General features: G+C 37.3%; 1 protein-coding gene across 2 annotated transcripts in view; it reads left to right on the forward strand.

Annotated features, from left to right (window-relative positions):
- Nucleotides 1-25,660, forward strand: part of PKHD1L1 (PKHD1 like 1) — a 142,280-nt gene that overhangs the window by 52,229 nt on the left and 64,391 nt on the right. For both annotated transcript variants that reach the window (XM_037048406.1, XM_037048408.1), the window contains exons 27-46: nt 530-635; nt 4,184-4,294; nt 5,631-5,795; nt 6,720-6,841; nt 8,612-8,744; nt 9,165-9,360; nt 11,340-11,482; nt 11,888-11,992; nt 12,670-12,858; nt 13,638-13,808; nt 14,351-14,577; nt 15,312-16,296; nt 18,501-18,749; nt 19,454-19,603; nt 20,298-20,472; nt 21,403-21,559; nt 21,966-22,122; nt 23,582-23,661; nt 24,129-24,258; nt 25,422-25,551. In XM_037048406.1, the coding sequence (XP_036904301.1) occupies nt 530-635; nt 4,184-4,294; nt 5,631-5,795; nt 6,720-6,841; nt 8,612-8,744; nt 9,165-9,360; nt 11,340-11,482; nt 11,888-11,992; nt 12,670-12,858; nt 13,638-13,808; nt 14,351-14,577; nt 15,312-16,296; nt 18,501-18,749; nt 19,454-19,603; nt 20,298-20,472; nt 21,403-21,559; nt 21,966-22,122; nt 23,582-23,661; nt 24,129-24,258; nt 25,422-25,551 (3,881 nt within the window). The remainder of the gene's footprint in view (nt 1-529; nt 636-4,183; nt 4,295-5,630; nt 5,796-6,719; nt 6,842-8,611; nt 8,745-9,164; nt 9,361-11,339; nt 11,483-11,887; nt 11,993-12,669; nt 12,859-13,637; nt 13,809-14,350; nt 14,578-15,311; nt 16,297-18,500; nt 18,750-19,453; nt 19,604-20,297; nt 20,473-21,402; nt 21,560-21,965; nt 22,123-23,581; nt 23,662-24,128; nt 24,259-25,421; nt 25,552-25,660) is intronic.

Genomic DNA, 25,660 nt, shown 5'->3' on the forward strand with positions numbered 1-25,660 from the left:
ACTGCCTGTTAGGATTTGAAAATATATTCTTTCATTTAATCTTTACAGAAGCTCTGCAAAGTAATTTTAATGTCACCCCTTCAATGGTGAGGAATTTGTAGCGTGTAAAGAGTTTGGGGGACTTTCCCAAGAGTAAGATTTGTTTTCTTTCATAGCACTCAACCCCAGGGCATGATCCGCACTTACTCTTCATACTTACTGTTTACAGTCCTGGGCAACCACCGTTTTCACCCCCTGTGGGATATAAATTTGGTACAGTAGGATGCCATCTGTTTTGTTCAGTGTCGTAGTCCCATGTTCTAACATTTACAACTGTGCCTGATACAGAGTGGGCGCATCTGCTGAATGAGTGGATGGATGAATGAATGAAGTGTCAAAGTGGAAAAAGTTCAAGTAAAAAAACTAATTGTTATAAACACACAAGGAAACAAACACCATTACATTATTCATTCTAAATTCTATGCACATTCTTCTCCACTATGCCATCCCTTTACCTGCGTTCTTCATCTCTGTGTTTTTTTATTTGAAGGTTGAGGTCTATGTCAACGGGATTCCTGCTAAATGCTCAGGTGACTGTGGGTTTACATGGGACCCCATGACCACCCCTGTCATCTGGGCCACAAACCCTTCCCAAGGTAACCTTCTGCTTTTTAACTTTAGAAGACAACTAGCAAAATATGAATTCTGATCATGATTTTTTCTAGGCTACTGTCAGCAGCTAAGACAAGGGAAGTGTTCTATGTAGTGGGGAAAGTGTATCAAATTGGAAAGCTATGAAAAGATCATTAGGGACATATTTTTGAGAAACAAAAACTTTTAGAGTTGAATTTGCCAGTCTTTTCCTTCTTCTCTACTATCTAGAGTATTGATTGAAATCTTTCATCAAATGAGACCACTTTTAGGAGATTTAGTACTAAAAGGCTAGTAATGAGAAAGCTGCTATTTAGTAAAAGAAAATAATTAGGTCCTAGGTTTGAGAATAAGAGAGAAATTATTTCCATGAAGTCAGTTTAGGGGGATGCATTATATCATGTCTTCATGATATATGATTGCTTAAAAAAGTACAATTATGTTTTGTGTCTGAACTCCCAAGGATCAAATTACACATCAGGACTAAGGATTCTAAGGAGTGGCTTTTTTTTTAGTCAGAAAAAAAGTTCATACACTATAATCACATATTCAGTCTTGGTAGTAGGTAGGCAAATCTACCCTGAGAAATTAGCCCATTCTTCCTATGGTCCCTATTAAAACAAAGAAAGGGGGCAAGGGAACAAAACAGATTGTTAGAGAACAGGCAATATAACCTTTCCAAACTTCTAAGGTTTCAAGAGCAAAGGAATTGTAGCTAAAGATAATTGCATAAAAAGGAGTTCCCATCAGACTGTCAGCGGATTTCTCAAAAGAGACCTTACAGGCAAGAAGGGGCTGGAAAGAAGTATTCCAAGTCATGAAATCCAAAGACCTACAGCCAAGATTGCTTTATCCAGCAAAGCTTTCATTTAGAATGGAAGGATAGATAAATTGCTTCTCAGATAAGATCAAATTCAAGGAGTTCATCATCACCAAGCCCTTATTATATGAAATGTTAAAGGGACTTATCTAAGAAAAAGAAGATGAAAAATATGAACAGTGAAAGGACAACAAACTCACAGTTATTAACAACCACACCTAAAACAAAAGCAAACCAAGAAGACAGCTAGATCAGGAGTGGAACCATAGAAATGAAGCACACATGGCGGGTTCGCAACAGGGGAGTGGGAGGAGGAGAAGGGGGGAGAAGGTACAGAAAATAGCATAGACAGTAGGTAGAAAATAGATAGGGGGGAGGGCAAGAATAGTAGGGGAAATATAGATTCTAAAGAACTTGAGACACGTGGTTATAAACTAAAGGGGGGACGGGTGGGGGGAGGGAGTGTGCGGGTGGAGGGGAATGAAGGGGGGAATAGAACAACTGTAATGGTATAATCAATAAAATATATTTTAAAAAGATAATTACATAAGATGTTTGCAAGTATTTTAAGGTAGATGTGTGTAATCATTTTTAACCCATGCCTTCTAGTATAAGGCCAATACTGCCAATTTTATCTCTGACCATAGCACTTGGGGTCATACCATTGCCTCTGTTATTAATCCAATCCTCCTTTTGACAGACTTAAAATGATTGAAGTGTAATTGTAGATCAGAAAATAAAATTTAAAATTTGTGATGAAAGAGTATGTTCTTCAGACTTTTTTCCAAAGTAACAGTATTAACTTTGGGTTAGTTCATGTTACATGGGGCCAAAACTTTCAAAATTAAGGATTTGATTAACTTTGATTTGTTTCTAGTTCTTTGATATCTTTAATTTTTGCATATATTTTTGTATTTTGTAATAAATTTCTAGTCTTACATGTACTTTCTGAAAAAAATTACTTCTTACTTAAAATAATGAATAACCTGAATGAATTGCTTTTGCCACATTTTGATGAATTTAAAAATAATAAAAAGAAATAGAAATAATGCTGTAAAAAGTACCCATACTTTCTTCACCGAAACTTAACAGCTGTTAACATTTTGTCATATTTACTTTAAATCACTGGATTAATAAATAAAATGTTGCTGGAACAGCTAAAGCATCCTCCTGAAATGCCATTGCTAGGCCTAGTCACCTGTAAACCTCCCCAGAGGAAATCACCGTAGTTAATTTTGTGCATATTCCTTCATGTCATTTTTAACGCCTTTTGTAGATAGCACACAGTACTTTTACTAGTTTATATGGTTGTGAATGATAAATTGCAGTGTAAATATCATTTGCATCTTACTTTTATCATTCATTTTGAGAAATATTTATGCATATGCATATGGTTTTATGCATATCAAATTCATTGCTTTAAAGTATATCATGAATATACCAATCTACTTGTTTCTCTATTGATAGACATTTAGTTTGCCCACACTTCTTGTTTTTACATATAAGACTGTTTTGAGCTTTGTTGTACCTGTACACATCTCCCATTGCCTACATGCTAGAGCATGTCCACAAGGGACATATCCACACATGCTGTATAATAATTGAAGGCATGTGTACTCAGCTTATTAGATGACCAAATGGCTCTCCAAAGTGGCTGTCCTTTCAGCAGGTATGAAAGTACCACATTTCCTACATGATTGTCAGTACTTGGTATTATCAGCTTCCTAATAATTTGGGTCAATCTGACATGCAAAAGATGTTATTATTTTAATATGTTTGTTCCCCAATTAGTTGTATGCATGAGCAACTTCTTGAATGTTCCTTGGACATTGAGATGATTTCTTCTGCAAATTGCTTGCTAAAATCCTTTTATCTATTTATCAGGGTGTTTTGTCTACTACTGACTGGTAGCTGTGTACTCCATACTGTGTTTACCAATCCTGTGTGCCTGTCTCCTTCCTGTACATCACTTGCGTTTTGTTTCTGTATCTTGTTCATGGAAACATTTAAATCATTGATTCATTCTAGATTATGTGTCTTTTACTTCATGATTACCATGGCTTTTGCATTATATTTAAGAAATTCATCTCTACGTTAAAGTCACTTGATTATTTTCTTCTAAAATTTTAGAGTTTATTTCCTGTGGGATCCTTGTTGTGTGTGATGTTATATAAATAGGGTGACCATATCATTTATTGATCAAATCTGGACACTTTGAAGAGCTGCTTGGAAAACCATTAAATACAAGATGCTGGGACAGCAAGTGTGAACTGGCAATAATAGCCCAGGCACTTGAGGACCTGTGTCACCCTGGAGAGAAGAATCCTGTTGTATTTCCAATGGGAAGTGTCCATAACACTTAACAGCTTATCTTTTTCTCATGTATGAATGATGGCAACTCTGAAATTGTCTAAGTTACCACATAGAGATGTTTGTTCAATTTATTTATTATAAGAATAATTTTTCTTTCCTGATTTTATCTCCTACTTTCAGTCAGATCACTAATTTCTATTAATACACAGATTCCAAATAGCAAGCCATGTAGGTAATTCCAATAGAAAAAAATATAATAGCTAAATAATTTGTCATTTCCCCCCTCTGCTTGCTTACAAGCAGATAGGCTTACATATCTTTTAGAAGATAGGCTTACTTTTCTCTGGTAAATATCCAACTTCATAACAGCAGGTTCTATCATTTGTCATCTTAACATTGTTATTTAAACACCATTTTCAGGGTCCTATGAAGAAAGTACAATTCTAACCATATCAGGCTCTGGATTTTCTCCCAGTTCGGCTGTTTCAGTCTCCGTTGGACCAATAGGTTGCTCCCTTCTTTCTGTGGAAGGTGGGTTCTTCTAAAAATTATTATTATTGAGCCTAATTGTCCTTCTCTAAGAGAAAGTAGAATCAAAAATCATTATTATCATATAGGGTAAACTGTGGGGTTATGAATTTGGCAAGCTGCACTGAAAAAATGTTTTATCTTTTTTCTTTCTAAGATTTTATTTGTTTACTTTTAGACAGAAGGGAAGGGAGAAAGAAAGAGAGAGAAACATCAGTGTGTGGTTGCCTCTCATACATCCCGTAGTGGGCCCTCAAACCAGGCATGTGCCCTAGACTGGGGATCGAACCAGTGACCCTTTGATTCCCAGGCTGGCACTCAATTCACTGAGGCACAGCAACCAGGGCAGTTGTAATATTATCTTCAACTGCAACCAGGGCAGTTGTAATATTATCTTCTTAATATCTGGTTGTGACCACAAACTAATCTTTTCACTGTTGTACAGTATCTTCATCCCATGATAGTTAATTTTCCTTCTGTTTTTCTTTTATAAAGTGATTACATGAAATCTACCCATCTTTGGTGTGTCTCTGGGACACAGACACAAATGAATTGCTGCTCTGGTGTTCCACGGTCCCCGCCCCCAGTGTGTTGACAATGCCGCATTAACCATGCAGCGAGGGGACGTGGCCCTCTCCCCTGACTTCTAGTCCAACAAAACCTCTGTCCACTAACATGGAATTGAAAGTTTTCACCTTTTCTGCTCTTGAAAAAATGAGGGCCATAATTATTTATTTCTCTAAAAATGATCTTTCATAATCCTAGGTGTATTTCTTAATTTTAATGGGTTGAAACTACATGAGCAAATCTATCTTCCATATCATTTGTTTTTCATTTAGACCTTCTATGCATGCTTTGCATCTACCCGTCTGTTTTGCACCTGTATCACAAGTGCACACGTAATGTCCAAATGAAGTGAAGGTGTCTTCACTGAGTGTCTATCACCTTTTACACTACAAACCTATTTCACATCATTGGGACACACACAATATGTTAGACCAACATTTTTAGAATTATTGATATAAATGATCTTACAGATTGAGATTATTTTTATTATTATCCTCCTCCCTCCTTTTTTTTTCTTTACCACAGTAGCAATCAGGAGCAAATTATTTACTTTAGTTTCATCATTTGTTTATCTAACTCTTTACTAGGAGTGTCTGGTTTCAGGTAGGCTGTAAAAATTTTTTCTTCCATTAATAATTGAGTGGTTTTTCTTAGTTACATTTACTGGAGGTATAAAAGGAAGGCCAATGTTTATATTTCCAAATATAAAGTTGTGGTAAGCTGATTTCCTAAAAACATTGGCTTTCTCATTTTTCTTTTTTCTTATCACAAGAAAATGAGATCAAGTGCCGGATTCTGAATGGAAGTGCTGGCCGTTTCCCAGTTGCTGTGTCCGTAGGGGAGGTCGGACTAGCGCAGCATGGAGAGGCTGAGGAATTCCACTTCGTTTATCAGAGTCGGATCTCACACTTCTGGCCTGGTTCTGGAAGCCTAGCAGGTAATAGTTAATTGTTCTAAACAAAGAACATTGAGTACACGTCCATCATTTCACTGCACTGTTTCTAGAAAAAGGTGAAGGAGAGAAACGGAAGCCTCCCTCATGCAGAACGAAGGACCCTCCCCTTTGGAAGTCACAGTGATTAAATGGCTGACTAATCCTTTTTTTTCCTTATGAAATGCAAGTCAGGGTGACTGCTTATACTTACATCTTAGGTTATTGAATTAATATCATCAATTATTACATGTTTCAATAACAAGCTCATCAGTTATGTCAAGACAAGATTTATTAGTTATTATTCTGCTTACCAGCTGCCCCATTTGTAACCACAGTCTCAGTAGAGCTACTTGACGCAGAAAGAGTTCCGGGAACAAACCGGAGACAGGAAGGCTGATGCAGACAATGAGAAGAAAATAGCACGTTTTGCCTCTTGTTTCATTTTCTTTGTGTTGTGCTGTTTGTTTGTTTCACCATGCTCAGTTTGGGGTACTTTTGCTGGTCTTGAACTTTCGGGCATGTGTTGTATTTTTCTTTTACTTTATTTTATTTCTATTTTGTTGGGATTATTTTCTTAGTTTTCCTTTTACTTAAAGGTATTACAATTTGAGATTTGGTAAGAGTCTTCATTCATCCTCACGCCCCACCCATGGAATGGCTGAGCAACTAGAAACAGCGTATTTTCTCTTTAGGATAAAGAAGGTGCGAGGGGAAATGACAGTTGCTGCTGGTAACGTCCCCAAGCCATACTGGTTGCAAATCTGTTATTTCATGAAATTGCTCAGCCTTGTTCCTGTACAGTTTCAGGCTTCAAAGCTCAGGCTTTGGATGATTAGACCATTTTTGAATGATGAGTTAGATTATTGCCCAAGTTTCTTTTTGTCCCCACTCACCTGCTGTTGTTGGGCTGTTTTTGTCCTTATGCAGGTGGCACTCTCCTGACTCTCTCTGGATTTGGCTTTGATAAAAACTCAAAGGTATTAGTTGGAAATGAAAGCTGCAATGTGATCGATGGGGATTTGAATAAGATAACCTGCAGAACCCCAAAAGTAAGGCATCTCATTTTATTCATTTATCTGAAATCTGAATTAAGGGAATATCTCAGTGGAGGGTTAAATAAATTACCATATTTACCTAGGAAGTGCAGAGTTTCAATTAAGCTCATTAACAATTATTTCTTCAATGTCTTTCTGTTAATATCCACCTATAAAATATGATTCCATCTTCTAGACACTTAAGATGAACATCATTAAGGAAAACAGACACAAACCAATATTAAACAGTGTGTTCTATTTGAAATGATAGGAGTAGATACAAAGCAAAGATTGAATACATGGGAAGAGGGTGTCAGAAAGAGTTTCACACAAAGCGTTGATGTCCTGTCAGAGCTTGAAGCATGTGTGGCAGTTGACCAGGCAAAGCAAAGGATGAAAAAGAAATTTAGTACTAATAAACAGCTCTTTAGTACTAAAGAACTCAGGGAAGAAAATGTAAACACTTTTAGTTTTCAAAAAGGAACATATATTTTAAATGTGTTAAAGTTTCCATTTATTGAAAAAATTGAATATTCCATTTTAGAACCAATTATTGTTCTTTAATTGTAAAAATAGTGTTAAAAGAAAACAAAGATTCCAGTTTGCTTATGTGAAAAAGAATGATGAATCCTACCACTAACATTTTTACAAATGTAGCAAACTCAAGTGGGGATTATGCAGTTGGAATCTGTAGGAAGAGTAAATTTGACTATACATCGGACTGAATGATCATGAAGAGAATCTGGAGGATAAGTAAATTATAGCTTCCTTTGTCCAAATTATGCCATTAAGTTGAACAATCGGTGTGCATTGAGAAATACTAGATGTAAAAAGTGCTTTTTCTAGTTGGGAATTGTATATGTGCTGTATCAGTAAAAGCACCAATTTTTTAGGGGTCCAAGTGTTAGTCTTGGACTCTGGAAGTAGGTTAGCTAAAGATATAATAGTGTGATTTCTCAGTGAAGAGGAATAAAAATTATATTTGAGTCTATTTTAAGGTGGAAAATGTCAAAACTTTTTATATCTTGTTTTATCAGTGAGAGAACCACTTGTCCAAAGCAATTCAGCTATATTGCTGCACCTTCAAGAATTCAATAATAAAGACCAAGGGTGTCAAACTCATATTCACTGGGGGCCACATCAGCCTTGCAGTTGCATTCAAAGGACCAAATGTAATCTCAGCTCCTTAACAGTTAAGGAGTAGTTACATTTATCCAGTCCTAAAACTATTTTGGCCCTTTGAAGGCAACCACAAGACTGGTGTGGCCCCCAGTGAAAATGAGTTTGACAACCCTGAGATACATGCAGTTAAATTGGTCAAAACCACTATATCATATAACTTTATCTAAAGAATTTAAAGATGTAACCTACGTTTGAACATAGGACTTTCTGAAGATCTAAAATCTGACTTTTATGCATGACTTTTAAAAAATTTATTGTTGTTCAGTTACAGTTGTCCCACCTTTTTCCCCATTGCTCACCCCTACCCTGTCTCCCCCTCCCACAACCAATGTCCCCTTCCCCGTTGTCCATGCTCATAAGTCCTCTATTTGTCTTCCTTTGCTTGCTCCTTCCCCTTCTTTCCCCCATTATCCCCCCACCTCTTGGGTCACTGTCAGTTTGTTCTATATTTCCAAGTCTCTGGGTGTATTTTGCGCATGACTTTGAAAGAAAGCATTTTCAGCAGTTTATTTTGAATAATTCTGTTTGGTGTTAACCATTGGATAGCTTTATGTCAACATTGAACATTTTCTAAATGTTTTATTTTTTCTCCTTTTATTTCAGAGAACTGAGGGTACAGTTGATATTTCAGTTATTACCAACGGAGTTCAAGCCACAGCAAAAGACACCTACAGTTACAATTGTTTACAAACCCCAGTTATAACTGATTTTAGTCCAAAAGTACGGACAATATTAGGTAAGAAATTCTTCAATAAGATCAGTTACTTGATGTATATAAACCATTTCCAGAAAGGTTTTTGAAACGGTTTCTCCTGTAGTTTTGTTTCTTAAAGCAAAACCGGACATGAAGTGTTTTTTGAAACCATTGGTTAGTCTGTTTATTATTTCACTTTGAGTATGCACAATAGGAAGAAGACATTAAGTTTTCTAAAAATAACTTTGCCATCTTCTTCTTCCTTGTGAAACAACTAAACATGAATGTTATCTCCACGTGGCAGCTGTTAGCTCTCTCACTGATGTTTCTTTTGCCTCTGAAAGCATTAGGATTTCCTACATCCAATGAAAGAGATGTGTTGGTTTACTTAATATGCAAATTGCACACTACATAATAAGTTGAACCTTTTTGTGAAACTTTTTTTTTCATTTTAAATAATAGGAGAAGTTAATTTAACAATTAAGGGTTATAACTTTGGAACTGAACTCACAGAAAGCATGGAAGTGTATGTTGGAGGAAAATCCTGCCAGGTTCTTCACTGGAACTTCACTGATATTAGATGTCTTTTGCCCAAGTTGTCTCCTGGAAAACATGTTATTGGTGTAGAAGTCAGAAACTGGGGTTTTGCATTAACAAGGTATGGCAATGAACTTGATGGCATTGTGGAACACCTGGAGCTAATTAATAGCAGGATAGGAAAGAAATAGTCATCAACCTTGTAATATTTAGTTTCTTTCTTTACCTTTCTACATCTCCTTTGGCAAAAGGTTCTGAGAATATCTTGTAAAGTGAATATGACTCATAGTTTTGAGACTATTAGCATTCAGGTCAGATCATAAAATTCTCTGCAGAACTAGTTTTAAGTATATGCCACATGAGTTTCATTCATTCTGAAAATACTTATCAAACAGTTACTAGGGGGCAGGCACTTGCTCAATGCTGTATTCAAAGTGGAGAATAAGAGGGACATGCCCCCCATCACAGTTCTATCGGGGAGGCAGATTTCACAAAGAGGATTCTATCAGTAACTTAACTATACATGTGAAAAAGGCCGTGAATAAGAGCTACCGAGTGCAGTAAGAATATATAATAGAGAGAGCTCATTTTTCCCGAGGAAAAGGGAAGAGTTCTTTGAAAAGGTGGTACTTAAGCCAAGAAATGGGCAGGAGCTGATCATCTGAAGGAGAGGATGGATAGGCTCCTTCTCCAACTCTACCTTTTCTCTAAGTAATTGTTTAGTATTTTCTTCCCTAAAAGCTACTTCTTAACTGGTACAATTTTAGTTAGGGCATAGGAAGTTACAGATTTATTACACAGAGAAGAAAGAGAGAATGGAAATTTAAGGGCTAAGAAAAAGTGAGTAAAGCTGATGTCAGCGTGGAAGGAGAAATGACTGGAGCAACTTCTTGCAGGAGGTGCAGGCGGATGAGCAACAGTAGATACAGACCTTGGAGTGACCGCCCCTCTTCCATTCAGAGGGCAGAGCTGTTGGCCTGTGCTGTGGCCTAATGATTTTTTAAAAATATTTATTTATCTTTAGAGAGGAAGGGAAGGAGAGAGGGAGAGAAATATCAATGTATGGTTGCTTCTCCTGAGTCCCCTGCTGGGAACTGGCCTGCAACCCAGGCATGTGCCCTGACTGGGAATCGAATGTGGCCTAATGATTTAATGAGAGAATTGACAGTGTATTGGCTGGGAATCTGGGTTGCAGTTCAAGAAATGCCAATTTAATTATGCTGTGGAAGTAAACAAAGTTAACACAAAGACTCAAGCAAGTTATGGTGAGAGCCAGGGTGTGGGAGTGAACTGTGTCAGATCAGAAAAGCACTGTACGTTCTGATGGCCTCTTACACATTGTAGACACATTATTTGTAACAAAGCAAAATAAATTGAAAATCCTCTCATTGCAATAGTGGGGAGAGAGATCAGGACAACTTTCCTACGAACACAGAGTGGAAAATTCAAATTAATTGCACAGAACTTTTATCACTTATGTAAAATATATGAAATTTCGATGCTATGCTTTTTTTAAAGAATTTATTTATTTATTTTTTAGAGAGAGGGAAAGGGAGGGAGAGAGACATCAATGTATGAGAGAAACATCAATCAGTTGCCTCTCACTTGAGCCCCAATAGAGGACCAGGCCCAATCCAGGCATGTGCCCTGATGGGGACTCGAACCAGCAACCTTTCACTTTATGGAACGATGCTCAACAAACTAAGCCACGCTGGGCAGGGCTCATTGCTATTATTTTTAGACATAGTGCTGCCTTTGTGTTTTACTTTAATGAATATATAAAACATTTTAAAAGATTTTATGTATTGCTGGTGACCTCAGTTCTCACAACCGTATTTTCCCCACAATATTTTAAAATATTTTACCTCGAATTCTACCATGGAATTTTCAGAAGTCTATTTTTCATAGTTAGGGAGAAACAATTGTCTATATACCATCCAATCAAATTGAGGTTTATGACAATTATCAGTTTTAAAAAGTATGATTTAATTAAATATTCAATCACTTTATCCTCTTCACTGAATTATATAATGGCAAAAGTTTTCAACACGGTCCTATGGAAAGCTCATTAAAATGTCTATTATAATTTTTCTTTTGCAGAGACAAGTTAAATGCTTCTATACAGTATATTTTGGAAGTGAACAACATGTTCCCACAGAGTGGTTCCTTATATGGGGGAACGGAAATCACCATAATGGGTTTGGGGTTCAGCACAATACCCTCCGAGAACACCGTGCTCTTAGGTAAGACTCTCATCCTCACGGGGCTCGGTTCATTTTTCCCAGCTTCAAGGATGTGCTCTAGGTGCCGAGTGATTCCACAGACATGCTCGCTCATGGAAGCTTCATCTGTCTATTAGCATGTAAAAGGCTTGGTGTGTTTGGTTAAGGTGGCAAGGGAAACTGAATAACTGCTTTTGACTTCAATAAGTAATTATCGTATATTTAATGTGTATAAAACACTTAAAAAGAGGAAGCCCTCTGTTCTAAAAATAATCAGGACTCAAAGATGATCCCTATCAGAAAAATGTACCAAAAGCCTAACGTGGAGTTCTTGCAGGGCCTTCACTTTTTATTCAATATACTTTACTCCTGTAGCTCAAAAAATACTTAAGAATCTTTTTTTTACCACGTCTTTATTTTTTCTAGGGTCCTTCCCTTGCAATGTGACATCATCGTCATCAGATGTCATAAAATGCACTCTTCCCTCAACAGGGAAAGTGTTCAGGGTTACAAACGATGGGGAAGATTCAGGTATCAGCCATCATTTATATATTGTAAATAATGGAAGAACTTACCCTGAAATTAATTTGATTTTCATTTATTTTATCTTTCAAAGTTTGTAGCGAATATGCATTATATCTTTCTATAATGTGTCAGTTGTATCTCCTTGACATGCAGGGCCATGTATAAAGTGAATCAATGGTAGACTTGAGTCTCAGTTTACATTTTACAGTTTCCAGGTTCAGTAGTTGCCATTCTGTTTTACTGCACTGTAGAACCTTCTGAATCACTGTAGTTTGTTCTCAGTCATAGGTTTCTTAATGAATAGTCAAATTGAAATTATATAGATTTCCGTATGCCTCTATGCCTGAGAAAAAATTATGTTTAAAGAACCAATGAGCTTTAAAAAATATTTCACATCATATTTCTGAACATGTTGACTTTCTGATTTTTTTTCAAATCGTCTCTTGATCATCAGTTTTGTTGCTGTGTGATTTATTTTTTCCTTAGCTTCTGTCCTTACGTTTTATTATTTATGTTTCTTTTTGTTCCATGTCTCAGTTACACCCATAAAAGTTTTATGGTGTTATTTTAAAAGATTTCACTAGGAGCTCTATAAAAATGCAGTATTTTCTATTTTCTAAGATAATTATTAAGAAGTTTTACTCCTATTTTCTCATAAAATCTGACTCAACTTTTGCTCCCAGTACATGGATTAGGTTACGCCTGGTCACCATCCATCTTAAATATATCCGTGGGCGACACAGTGTCATGGCACTGGCGAGCGCCTCGCTTCCTTAGTGGGATAGGATACAGAGTTTTCTCCGTCTCCAGGCCCGGAGATGCGGCTTACGACGGCAAAGGGTTTACCAGTGGCAGAGAAAAATCTGTATCGGGTATGTTTCCACTTTGCTCAGTGTTGCATCATGCTTCTCCCCCCAGATAAAATAAAAAGATATTTTGTTTAGATCTAAAATATGTTTGTATAAATAGTACATACAAATACACGAAATGATTTAGTTGGCATTTTAGTGCTGTAGTAAACATTCACACATTTATAAGATATTACCAGTGAAGGTAAGCAAGGTATTTTATGCATTGCTGATGAGTTTCTGATATCAAAAATATTTTCATTCTGGAGAAGTAAACCAATTGAAAAATATAGAGAAACAAGCAAAATACAAAGAAAATTGGAATGCATTTTTTAATCATACAAGTCTGCTAGCAAGCAATGAAATTCTGTTGACGGGAATTAGCTTTAAGATCTGTGTTTATCGTAGGACAACTCTGTAAAGCATACCTTTTAGACTGCTTAGTGCATTCTGGACATGTAGCAGTTTGGAAATTTTTACTCACGAACACAGACTAAGTATTTTTTGTTTATTGTTCATTCCATGTTGAGTTGTTCTTTAAAAGTTGGTAAGTTATGCCAGATACGGTTTTCTAGAAAAGTTAATGCTGGCTCTCGCCTTCCTGGAATGTAATTTTGTTATACAAGATAGCTTTTTACAGCCAGTGAGTCATTTCCTTACCACTCACTTTCTGTTGAAACATAATGGGCATGAGAAATAAGAAACCTGTCATCTGCATGTGCATTTAAATTATCATTTCAAATTTCTTTTCAAAGGTGCAATAAGTGCTTGTATTTATTGTGTACAATCTTATATTACGGCAGGTTCATTTTCCTACCGATTTACTTCACCTGGAATCCATTATTATAGCAGCGGGTACGTTGATGATGCTCAGTCTGCTTTGCTACAAGGAGTCGTTAACGTTTTGCCGGCTGAAACGAGGCACATTCCCCTGCACCTGTTTGTGGGTAGCACCGAAGCCACATACACTCAAGGTAAGGGAGTTAAAGATGGAAACCCTGTTACTGCAGTGACCCAGGTATATTTAAGCATTCTGTAGTAGGAGGCAGACACCTGGGTCCAGTCCTGACTCTGTCTTTAACTTGCCACATGACCTTGAATAGGTCTGGACTACTGTGAGTAGTATTTACTCTCTAAAATAAGGATCATATTGACATTATCCTGCCATTCCTCCAGAATATTTGTGTGCCTCAAATAAGATATAATATAAAAAACGTCCTGATATTCAGTACATGCCTGAAAATACATTAAAATGTAAAATGATATTTTCCCCGTGGGATCTGGCCTTAGACAAATTGAAAATAAGTGAATTTTGTACTCACTGTCTACCCTATCACCTTTGCCCAGGTTTTTCTTTGAACTTTGTACTTCCTGGGACCCCTCTTCTCGTCAAGAGAAAACAAAAAGGTTTACCAGAATATAAACCACCATGGTCACAGTGAAGGGTAGTGCAGTTAAAAACAGTTCTCCTTTCAGAGTATCATTCATGACTTACGGACAGTTCTTTGGTCTCAAGGAGAACCTGTGGGTTTGCACCTGGGAAGCTCTATGGAAGGCTGCCAAGCAACAGAACCCTTGTGTGGCCTGAACAATACCAGGGTGGAAAATTCAGATGCATTCCTCTTCGAGCTTTCAAGGTGTTTTTCACCATCGGTAAGCAACATCAGTCCATCTACAGGAACGGCAAATGAACTGATCACGATTACCGGACGTGGCTTCAGTAATCTCACATGTGCTAATAAGGTAAGACCGTAAAGATCTCATTTTTACATCCACATACTCAGTAAGAGGAAGGTATTATGTCCACAACCTCATAACTAAATTTCTAACAGCTTTGTTGTGTTATAATTCACATGTCATACAATTCACTCATTTAAAGTACATGATTCGGTAGCTTTTAGCATATTCACAATCATGCATCCATCACTCCAGTCAATTTTAGAATATTTAATTACCCCCAAAGGAACCCTATAACCCTTACAAATTCTCCCAATCCTTCCATTCCTTCCTTCCCTAAACAATCACTAATCTGTGTTCTGTCTCTGTGGGTTTGCCTGTTCTGGTCATTTCTCATGAATAGAATCATGAAAGAGGTCATTTGTGACCCGCTTTATGTACTGAGTGTATTGTTTTCAAGGTTCATCCTGTTGCACCATGTATCAGAGCTTCATTTTTTTTTATGGCTGAATAATATTCTATTGTGTGGCATTCAAATTTCATTCATCCATTCATCAGTTCATGGACATTTGGGTTGTATTTACCTTTTTGACTATTATGAATAATGTATCAATGACCATTTAAGAACAATCATAGCTTAGTTTTGAGATTAATGTAAGATATGCCTTTATCAACTAAAGCAACTATGTATAAAAATTTGAGCTTGAGTAATTTTTAAAAAATTTGTTGCTGTTAATACAGAATTTAAGTTTATAGTAGATAAATGTATTGACCAATTTTCATACTCATTTTACTTTCAGGTTGCAGTCGGTAGCTACCCCTGTGTTGTAAAGGAAAGCAGTACCAGTTTCATTGTATGTCAGATTGACCCTCAAAACTCAATGGATGTTGGCATCAGGGAAATGGTCACTCTAACTGTCTACAACCTGGGCAGTGCCATCAACACCCAGTCCAATGAATTTGATAGGCGATTTGCACTTTTGCCAAACATCGATGTGGTGTTGCCAAACACGGGGTCAACTACAGGAATGACCAGAGTGACCATAAAAGGCTCTGGGTTCTCGGTTTCTTCTGCGGCCGTAGAGGTCTTTATGGGTCATTTTCCATGCAAAGTTCTATCAGTGAATTATACAACCATTGAATGTGAAACGTCTCCTGCTCCCCACCAGCTGGTGACCGTAGAGCTTCTGATCCATGGAGTGCCTGCCCAATGTCAAGGGAACTGCAACTTCTCGTACTCAGAAAGCATAGCTGCCTATATAACAAGAATCTCCCCAAATTCTGTCACAAGCTCTGTAAAAGCTGTTATTGAAGGAGAAGGTTTCGGCACTGTCTTGGAGGACATTGCCGTTTTCATCGGAGACCAACAGTTCAGAGCAATAGATGTCAATGAAAATAACATCACTGTTCTTGTGACTCCTCTCCCAGCTGGACTTCATCCTCTCAGTGTTGTGGTGGGAAGTAAGGGCCTGGCTCGGGGAAACCTGGGTGTTCACAGCCCCGCCGTAGCATCCCTCACACCGACTTCTGGAAGCATCGGTGGTGGAACCACTCTGGTGATCACAGGAAACGGCTTCCACCCGGGCAACACCACCATCAGTGTTGGGGATGAACCTTGTCAGATTATTTCTGTCAACTCCAGTGAAGTCTACTGCCGCACCCCAGCGGGGACAGCTGGACGGGTCGGTGTGAAAATCTTTGTTAATGAAGTCACTTATCCACCTCTGTCATTTACGTATGCCTTGGAGGATACGCCACTTCTCAGAGAAATTGTTCCAAGCACAGGTATTCCAGCACCCACCTTTTTATTCTTTTGTTATCTTGATGTATTACTGGTAATACTTATTAGCATAGAGTTGGATTATTATTTATAAATGGTTATTAAGATACATTTTTATTTTTTTAATTTTTCTATTTTTTCTTTAAATTTATTGGGGCAACATGGGTTAATAGGGTTACACAGGCTTCAAGTGTATGTTCCCACGGTAGCTAGTCTGCACACTGCAGTGTGTGCAGACGTGGGGCTTTTAGACGATCCCATTTAAAGCAGTTAATGTGTGGGGTTCAAGCTCAGTGTAGTCTCTATTTTGTGATTCGTTTTTTGCACATTCTGAGGATAAAGCTTTTAGTCAAATTCCAACTTCTGTTTTGAAACAAAATCCCCATTAACTTGACCTAAATTTCAAAATGACGGAGAAATAGATGGATCTCTATGGATTAAAATTGGCGATTAATTTATGTCATTAATGGCGATCGATATGGCACAGGAAACACCTGTTAAAGTTGGTCTTACTAACATAGAGAATTTTTCAGAATACCTTGTTGCCATCAAACTACAATTGACTGTTAACACAACAGAATCCTTTGAAAGAGATCATTGGCTCATTAGGTTAGAAAAAAAATTTAAAAATGAAGATTTATTTAATTATTTAGCGTGGCTCATTTTTTTTCTAAACTAAGGTAGGTTGAGATGTCTTCTCAATACTCTGTCATTATATTTTGCTATTTCTAATCATCTTCCAGCTGTTGGAATGCTTATTATCATCCGTATAATAAATTCTGGAAAGGCAGCTGTAGTGTTAATAGGTGAGAACATGGTCTTGATGCCTAGGTTCAAATCGTGGTTCTTCTACTTTCCACTGGTGAAACTAAATGTCATTGATAGGATGTATCTTAGAATGGTACCTTTAATAAGGAACTCATTAAATGCTAGCCTGTACAAAAAGTCATTTTTAGTTTACCTTACCAGCAAATGTGTCCAGTTTGGGTAAGATAGTTTCTCTGCCTTCAAGAAGTTTTCTATTGAAATATTCTTTGAGGCATCAAGTTTTCTCACTTTTTAAAAAGCAAACATTAATAACAGTAATGACATACTTTACCCCCATATATTTATAGTCATTGCAAATGATGAGCTGGATACTGGCATATGTTCCTTATTTTCATGAGTCATTTATGTTTCTTCTCTCTTTTTGAATATCTCTTTCAAAACAATGTATCTGATAATATAAGACTTGTAGGAAGTGAGAATTGAGATGTACTTACTGAAGAGATAAGACAATAGGTCATACTTAGAACAACACCTCCATTTGAGAGGTGAAAATGTCAGGTAAAATTAAAAACTTAAGACCCCCTAAACATTTTTAGCTTGTATTTTAAAATTACTCCTAACATGAAATATCGTATTAATATCAGTGGTCTTTAAAATGACAATGTATATTTCAGTAATCTTTACTATGATCAATTATTTGTGTATTTCTACTATTACTATTTGAATTAAAATCAAACTACTACTTGGTAACTCTGAATTTGTAACAAGTTATATTGCTTAATATCTATTCTCTTAATACTTAGGTATGTAGGTCATTAGGATGATCTGTGAAAAATTCCATGTGTGTCATGTCCTTAATGCATTTCGTCAAAAGGAGGAAGAGAGGGAACAGAGAGATTCAAGTACTTTGTTCTGTGACATCAATATTCATCTACAAGTCTTTTAATTAATTGTTTCTGTATTTACTATCTTATACCTAGATATTTATCTATCATAATTTGTTTTTCAACTTATATCTATGGAAAGTATTTGAATTAATAAAATAATTCATCCTCAAAGAGTTTTGAATAGCAGGAAAGTACCAAAAATTAAAAAGCAGTAAGTCCATTCCTGAAATATACCTCCCACCCCCTGCCCAGACATTCATACTCGCTAACTCCAGATCTACTGTCTCTTGTCCTTTCTTCTCCACCAGCCTGGGTTAGTAACTTACAACTCAGGAGAATGGACAGAGGGGCCAGAAAGTAATGAATGTTGTCATAACTTACAGTTAATATCCAGTGGACTGTAATGTATATGATACAACATGTTTTGTTAATATTTATATCATTTTGAAGTACTGGTTATTATTTTGTTTATGGAAGTAAGTAGGTATATCTTAAATGCATGTGTAACTATTTTAAATTTAGCTATATTTATACTGTTTGCTTTTTTTTTAAAGGTCCACCAGGAACCAAAATTCAAATCACTGGATCTAATTTGGGTACTGACATCTCAGAAATTTCAGTGATGATAAACGACATTCAGTGTAATGTGACCACGGTCAATGACAGTGTATTGCAATGCATTGTTGGAGGTCATGCTGGTGGCACGTTTCCTGTTACAATGCATCATGGGACGAAAGGCTCTGCCGTGTCCACAGTTGTATTTGAGTACCCACTCACCATTCAAAGTATTCACCCAAGCCAAGGTAGTCAAGAGTGTGCAGCGACCTACAAATATTTCATATTGTTTCAGTAAATATTCACCTTATTTACAAAAAAAATCCTTCAAGCACTGCTGAAATTTGTATTTTTTAGCAGAGTAAAAAAACTTTTGTTTATGCATCCAATATTTTTAACACAGTAAAATATTTTTGTTTATGCATCAAACATGCAAGGGCATTAATTAATCATTTCAAAATATCAATTTGAGGCCTATATTTTTCTTAGTGCTGTATAATTTAATTAAAAGTTAGCCCTACTTAAAATGGCCAGGTTATGTGGAAATGTATTTTAAAATCATGTTTAGATATCACTGGCCTATAATTGTCTGCATAAATGTTTTTTATTTGGAAATTATTTTAGTTGTTTAAAAACTTAAGAAAATATAAACAATGTATTTTTAATGAAAGTAGTAATTTTACATTGCTACTTTTACTACTCTGAAATTCTTTGTGTTAATCACTTTTTAAAAAATTTTATTTCCTAGTAGTTTAAGTAAGTGACCAGATGTGACATTTACTCAGTAAAGATTTAAAACACTGCAACAGAAAAGAGATTCTATTAATAAATGATAATATCATGTAAATATAATTTCACTAACAAGAATCTTTTCATTAATGTCAGTTCTGTGTCAGATTTTAAAATAAACTTAAATACATTGGCTTTGTTTTCCCCTCTATGTCTTCACTAGGGAGCTTTGGTGGAGGTCAGATCATGACAGTTACAGGCACTGGCTTTAACCCACAATATTCCAGAATACTTGTGTGTGGCTCAGAATGTGCTGTCGACAGGCTTAAATCTGATCACACCACGTTATTATGTAAAACTCCAGCTAATAATGGTAAGTTGTCAGGAAAAAGAATGGCAGTTTCTGAGAAATGGCTAATTTTATAAAGATCAGAATCTGCATTTCTTTTTTCAGGCTTTTGTGTTCTTTGGGGCCACAGAATCACCTTGAGTTGTGGGTATTGAGTTTTAACTTTCCAAATGATGCTTGTGCAATCCTTTGCAGATTGGGACAGAAGCATCCCCATTCAACACCGGGTGGTCATTACCTTGCATGGGCTGTCCTGATTTTAAGCAGTTGCTTAAAATTATGACTGTCCTGATTTTAAGCAATTGCTTCAGAATTTTTCTTTGACATTTATGCATGTTGCATGATTTATATTTGGGTTCACTGACTTGCTTATAATAAATTGTAGTGTTTCACTTCACCATACAAACGAGTGGTTCTTAGTTTATTAAGCTTTCTGAACATAGAAGGCATTTTTAGTGCCCACTAGAGTGTTCGATTTCCCCTGAAGACAGGATGTGTAGTGGTCCTGAGAGTGAACTCTGGTAGTGCATGGGCAAGAGGTAAACCCAAGCTGTGTCTTTTGGTGAGTTATTCAACTTCCCTGTGCCTGCACTGATGTCAACTGTAATTGAAAAATAAAATTTAAACTTAAAAAATGATGAAAAGAAAATGTTTGGGCTTTTGTAAACGAATAGAGTGTGATGGTGGAAGCGTACTTAGTGCTGCCCTCTTCTCGTAGGTCCCGGACCAGAGCAAGTCTGTGAAGTGAGTGTGGCCAATGGGAAGGATTTGTCACAGTCCGCAACTCCCTTCAGCTACACCATGTCGCTGACGCCGCTCATCACCAGAATATCTCCCAAGAGAGGCAGCACAGCAGGGGGCACCAGACTCACTGTCGTGGGATCGGGCTTCAGGTACTGTCCTCCCACGCTCCTAATCAAGTGCCTATTTCCCCACTCGGCCATCATGCCTGCTTTCTCATGCCAGGACAGTGCTTAGAGGTGGCCGTGTGGCATATACCCATCTGCTCCAAAGTCAGGCACGAGGCACGTAATAGTACTAATAGCTAACTTTTACTGAGTATTTAATCTGTGCCAGGTTCCTCCTTCCCAGTGAAACTCCCTGCCTTGTTAGATATTTTATCCCATTTCACGGTTAAGAGACAAAGATTACAAAGACTGAATAACTTGCCTCAAATCCTAGTGACATCATGAGCATAATAAATCACCTTCTTGTCATACTCTCCCCAATATCTCATCTCCAGCCATGATCTGCTTTATTGGATCATTGAAACATCGCTTTATGCATCAGGACCATTTTCTTGTAACGGGCAAGGTTTCTTTTTCCAAAAAATATTCGTTATTTAGCTCAATCGTATGCCCTGTTTCATCATTTAAGTGAATAAGGCTGACATCAAAATACCAGATCACTCAAGTCATAGAAGGCCATTTTAACTCCGGAAATACTTACAACTACTTGGGGCTTGCATTTGTAAGTGGAGATTAAGTTCTTGAGTCTGTGAGGGTGTGAGAATGTCACGTGGACAAAATGATCCCTGCACATCTCTTACAAAGGCGTCTGTCTGAAGACCAGCATAGAATCTCTCGGGAAACTAAATCCTGGCTGGTTTTCTGCGACGCTAGAACACCTTCTCGTTTGTGTAGTTACATTTCCTGGCCTCTTTTTTTCTGAACAAATATTTGAAAGTTTTACTACAGAAAAATATCTCACTCTGCACTTTGACGAACCATAGGGTAAGATGATTCACTTTGCCGTCATGCATATGTGACTCAGAAATTTGGGAAAAATCATCATTATTGTGTTTCCTCCCTTCTTCTCTACAGTGAAAATATGCAGGATGTTCTTGTCACCATAGCGGAAGCCAAATGTGATGTTGAGTATTCCAACGAGACATGTATCATCTGCGTGACAAACCCCCACAGTCCTTCAGGGTGGGCTCTGGTGCATGTCACCATCGGAAGTGTCGGCATGGCCCCGCAGGTAAGAATGTCACTGGGTGTGGCAACCACAGCAAGGGAAACCTGGTCTATGGGAGGCAAAATGATTGGCAATGAACTTTTACTTTGTTAATGTCTCTAAAAACTAACAGAGCTATGGTTATAATACATTTAAGGCAAGCCATTATTATTTTTTTTGCTTATTACTAAATTTTTATTATTTGAGATATTTAATTTTTAATTTAATGGTGTAGTAGTTAGTCGTGGATTATTTATTTATTTATTTATGACTGTGAAATAAACCTACTGGCAGCTATAAAACATTTAAAGTAGGTTGTACTTATTACTAATGAAAATATGCATTGTTTTAGATTTCTTCTTTTTTTCAGAAATTGAGTGAAGAATTCTGATAAAACTTCTACATTTAGGCCTCTCACATTCTATTGCAGGATCATGCTGCCTTCCTGTACGTGGACGTCTGGTCCTCCACCTTCTCCTGGGGCGGGAAGTTTCCTCCTGAGGAAGGGTCCCTGGTTGTCATCACAAAGGGACAGACACTTTTGCTGGATCAAAATACCCCTATTCTGAAAATGTTGCTTATTCAGGGTAAATTTCTGAAACTCTGTTTAGTAGACTCTGCCTGTGGAGTACTTCTGTAAAGTTAATTTAATCAAAAGTCATTATTATAAACATCTGTAGCTGTATCACGTTTCAAGTACGGAGTGTAGCGCTGAGTTCTTTAAAAACCACGCACTACAGGCCATTTGTGGTATGAAGTTATTTAGTCTATTGCAACCAGAGTGTTTTAATGAAATGCAGTAGAAAATATCAGAGTATACTGCATTCACATGAGTAAGAATCTTTGCAAGCTAATTGTTACTTCATGAGACATTTGCTTCACTGGCTGTGTGTGGTGTGTTCACACCCATGCATGCCCACACCCTCCTGTGGATCACGACAGGTAGGAGCTAGTTCCTATCTAGAAAAACACTGGTGTGGTGGGTCCCAGGCATTGTAAAAGCATAGACATTTGTACTAAATGAGCCCGTGACTCCGCTTGGTAGCCGGGTTGTGACTCTCACCTACACCTTGAACCGCCTTCTTTATTATGTGGGTTCTTTCTGCTTCTTCACATTGTGTTTTAACTATAGAAAACAAAATAACCACAACTGTGGTTACATTTGCATGTATAAAAAACAATCTCTATAGAATTTATTTATTTATTAGGGATTTTATTTATTTATCTTTAGAGGGGAAGGGAAGGAGAGAGGAAGAGAAATATCAATGTATGCTAGCTTCTCCCGTGTCCCCTGTTGGGAACTGGCCTGCAACCCAGGCATGTGCCCTGACTGGGAATTGAACTGTGATTCTTTGGCTGGAAGGCCCACACTCAATCCACTGAGCTACACCAGCCAGGGCCAAAAGAAACAATCTTTGGCAAGAGTACAATACTCTGGGCTTCAGTGTATAAATTTTGACATGGGTTTTAGCTACTTAAAGACCTTTGTATTTTGTTTTTGTTTTAACTCCTGGGATAATAACCGTGCTTCAGTTACCTGAAGTTATTAACTACTGGACACTTGCACAAGTTTTCCTGTCCACAAATTTACACCATTTTTATAAAAAATATTGCAGTACTATCTTTAACCAAGCTAATCAGGCTACAGCTGTTGCTAGTGCAAATTAGAGGATAAAAATTCAGATTAATGGCATTATAATAGTTTCTATAAAAATTTTTTTTCTTTCGCTTTCATTACTTTGATTCTTAATTTATATTTTGTGTCCCTGAGTCTGTGGAACTAGATTCACATGGCTGACTGACTATTTAGCAACATTTAAAATAACCACTGGTCAAGAGAAAATTTACCCTGAGATTTGATTTTCTACCCCTTCCTGGGTCTTATCTGATGTTTTTTATATTTCATGTTGCCAAAGACCTGAAGGGTGGTGACATGCATAGTGACAGCAGATATGAATAAAAAATTAAATTTTAATGTATAACTGAATAGGCAGCTTTCAATGTTAATTTTCTTTGTGACATATTTCAAAATTGTATGACTCCTAGGTGGAACTCTAATATTTGATGAAGCTGACATTGAACTCCAGGCAGAAAACATCCTAATTACAGATGGAGGCGTTCTTCAGGTATGCTACAGAACCTGAGGTCTGTTCCTTGGTAACCTCTCTCTATTTCTTTTTTAAAATACTATGTGTCAAATAGTTAATTATACTGAACTGTCACAAGTTTATTTTTGTATAAGCCTCCATCATTAGTATGAAATTCTTCTTCTGGGGAAAACTTTTCCCGAGTATTCTTGCTCTTTTGATGAGAAGATGATTGCATATTACAATAGAGCAGAATTTAAAATAGAATAGGAAAAAAATTGCTCTCAGCTGTGGCTAAAGCCAATCAGTTTACTTTCCAAAGGTCTGGAATAGTGTACCTGGCTGACTGGAAAATTCGAGGTTTATCTTCTGGAAGAAAGATACTGACAATTGAACAATCAATTCTTGAAAGAAAAGGGAGTAAAGGAAAACATTGCTTTTGAGTGATTAGAGTTGTGGGTATTGAGTTTTAACTTTCCAAATGATGCTTGTGCAATCCCTTGCAGATTGGGACGGAAGCATCCCCATTTCAACACCGGGCGGTCATTACCTTGCATGGGCACCTGCGGTCCCCTGAGCTGCCAGTGTATGGTGCCAAAACGCTGGCCGTGCGCGAGGGCATCCTGGACTTGCATGGTACTGGCCTAAGGGCTCAGGGAATTGACTGAGGGGACTGACCAGGACGCCGCGATAATCATCCTGACAACTTTCTCTAAATGAACACTTGCTGAGCTTCTCCTGCCTTTATACATTGCCTTTTTTACTTCTTTTTATCACTTCCCTCCCTCATCTGAGCCAGGCCAGCCCTGCATAGGATCACGGTTGACAGCCAAGGTCACTCTTGGGGAAGCACTTGTGGGCCTTTTTTACATCCTTTCTATGTGTGCCCCTAACACCTTCTGCTCAATTCAGCACTCATCACAGTTTGTACCAATGGCTTATGGGCTATTCTGGAAACATAACCATAAATATATAGTTATACTTTTGTATACCTATATTCTGGAAAACTATGAGGAAATAACAGTTTTGATCATGTTGGAGGTATTAAGTTAACTTATTTAAAGGAAGCATGCTGTGTTCCTTTTTATATTGAAGTCTTCCTATTGCAATAATCTCTTTTATAAATTTAGGGAATATAAACATGATAACCCACTCTGATCATAAATGTCTTGTGTTGTGTTAAATATATACACTAATGGAATTTTCAGGAATGTACACATTTTATTTGTCTCTAGAGTATCAATTTAAGCAATTCCTGTCAACAATGACAAAGATAACAGGACTCTGCCCGTTCTATCAATAGATTTGTACCACGTTTGTGTTGAGTTGGTATAAAGAAGAGGGTCATAAATGGAATACATTTTTGCTGAAGGATATTTTTTTTAATTTTGTTTATTTATCTTTAGAGGGAAAGGGAAGGAGAGAGGGAGAGAAATATCAATGTATGGTTGCCTCTCTTGCGTCCCCTGCTGCGAACTGGCCCGCAACCCAGGCATGTGCCCTGACTGGGAATCGAACCGCAATCGTGTGGTTCACAGGCCCGTGCTCAATCCACTGAGCTACACCAGCCAGGGCTGAAGGATATTTTTTAAATTATAGACCCACACTTATTATTGCAGCCCTGATTGTTACTTCTATAAAGCAAGCACTCCACATATTTCTTTTGTGAGAAAGGTAGGAAATGCCAAGGTAAAATGAACCTTCCTCAAATTGATTCAGTCCAGAGAAAGGTTAAAATGCATAAAGCTCTCAATAACCAAGAAACCACAGCTTTAGAAATACTTGTATGTTGGCTTCAGGTCTGCCTGTCCCGGTGGTCTGGACCCGATTGGCTCGTACTGCTCAGGCAGGAGAAAGGATTTTGGTTTTACAAGAAGCGGTAACGTGGAAACCGGGAGATCAGATTGTGATTGCAAGCACAGGACACAGGTATGGTGTCTGCTGGGCCTGATAATTCAGATTTGAAAACAGATACTTTTTTTTTAATGTAAAAGAGGGATGATTCAGAAGGTCCACAAGTATTTCATTTAAATGTGAA

Source organism: Sturnira hondurensis, unplaced genomic scaffold (assembly GCF_014824575.4).
Source record: "Sturnira hondurensis isolate 20B ecotype Veracruz unplaced genomic scaffold, ASM1482457v3 Scaffold0006413, whole genome shotgun sequence".
NCBI classification, from domain to species: domain Eukaryota; kingdom Metazoa; phylum Chordata; class Mammalia; order Chiroptera; family Phyllostomidae; genus Sturnira; species Sturnira hondurensis.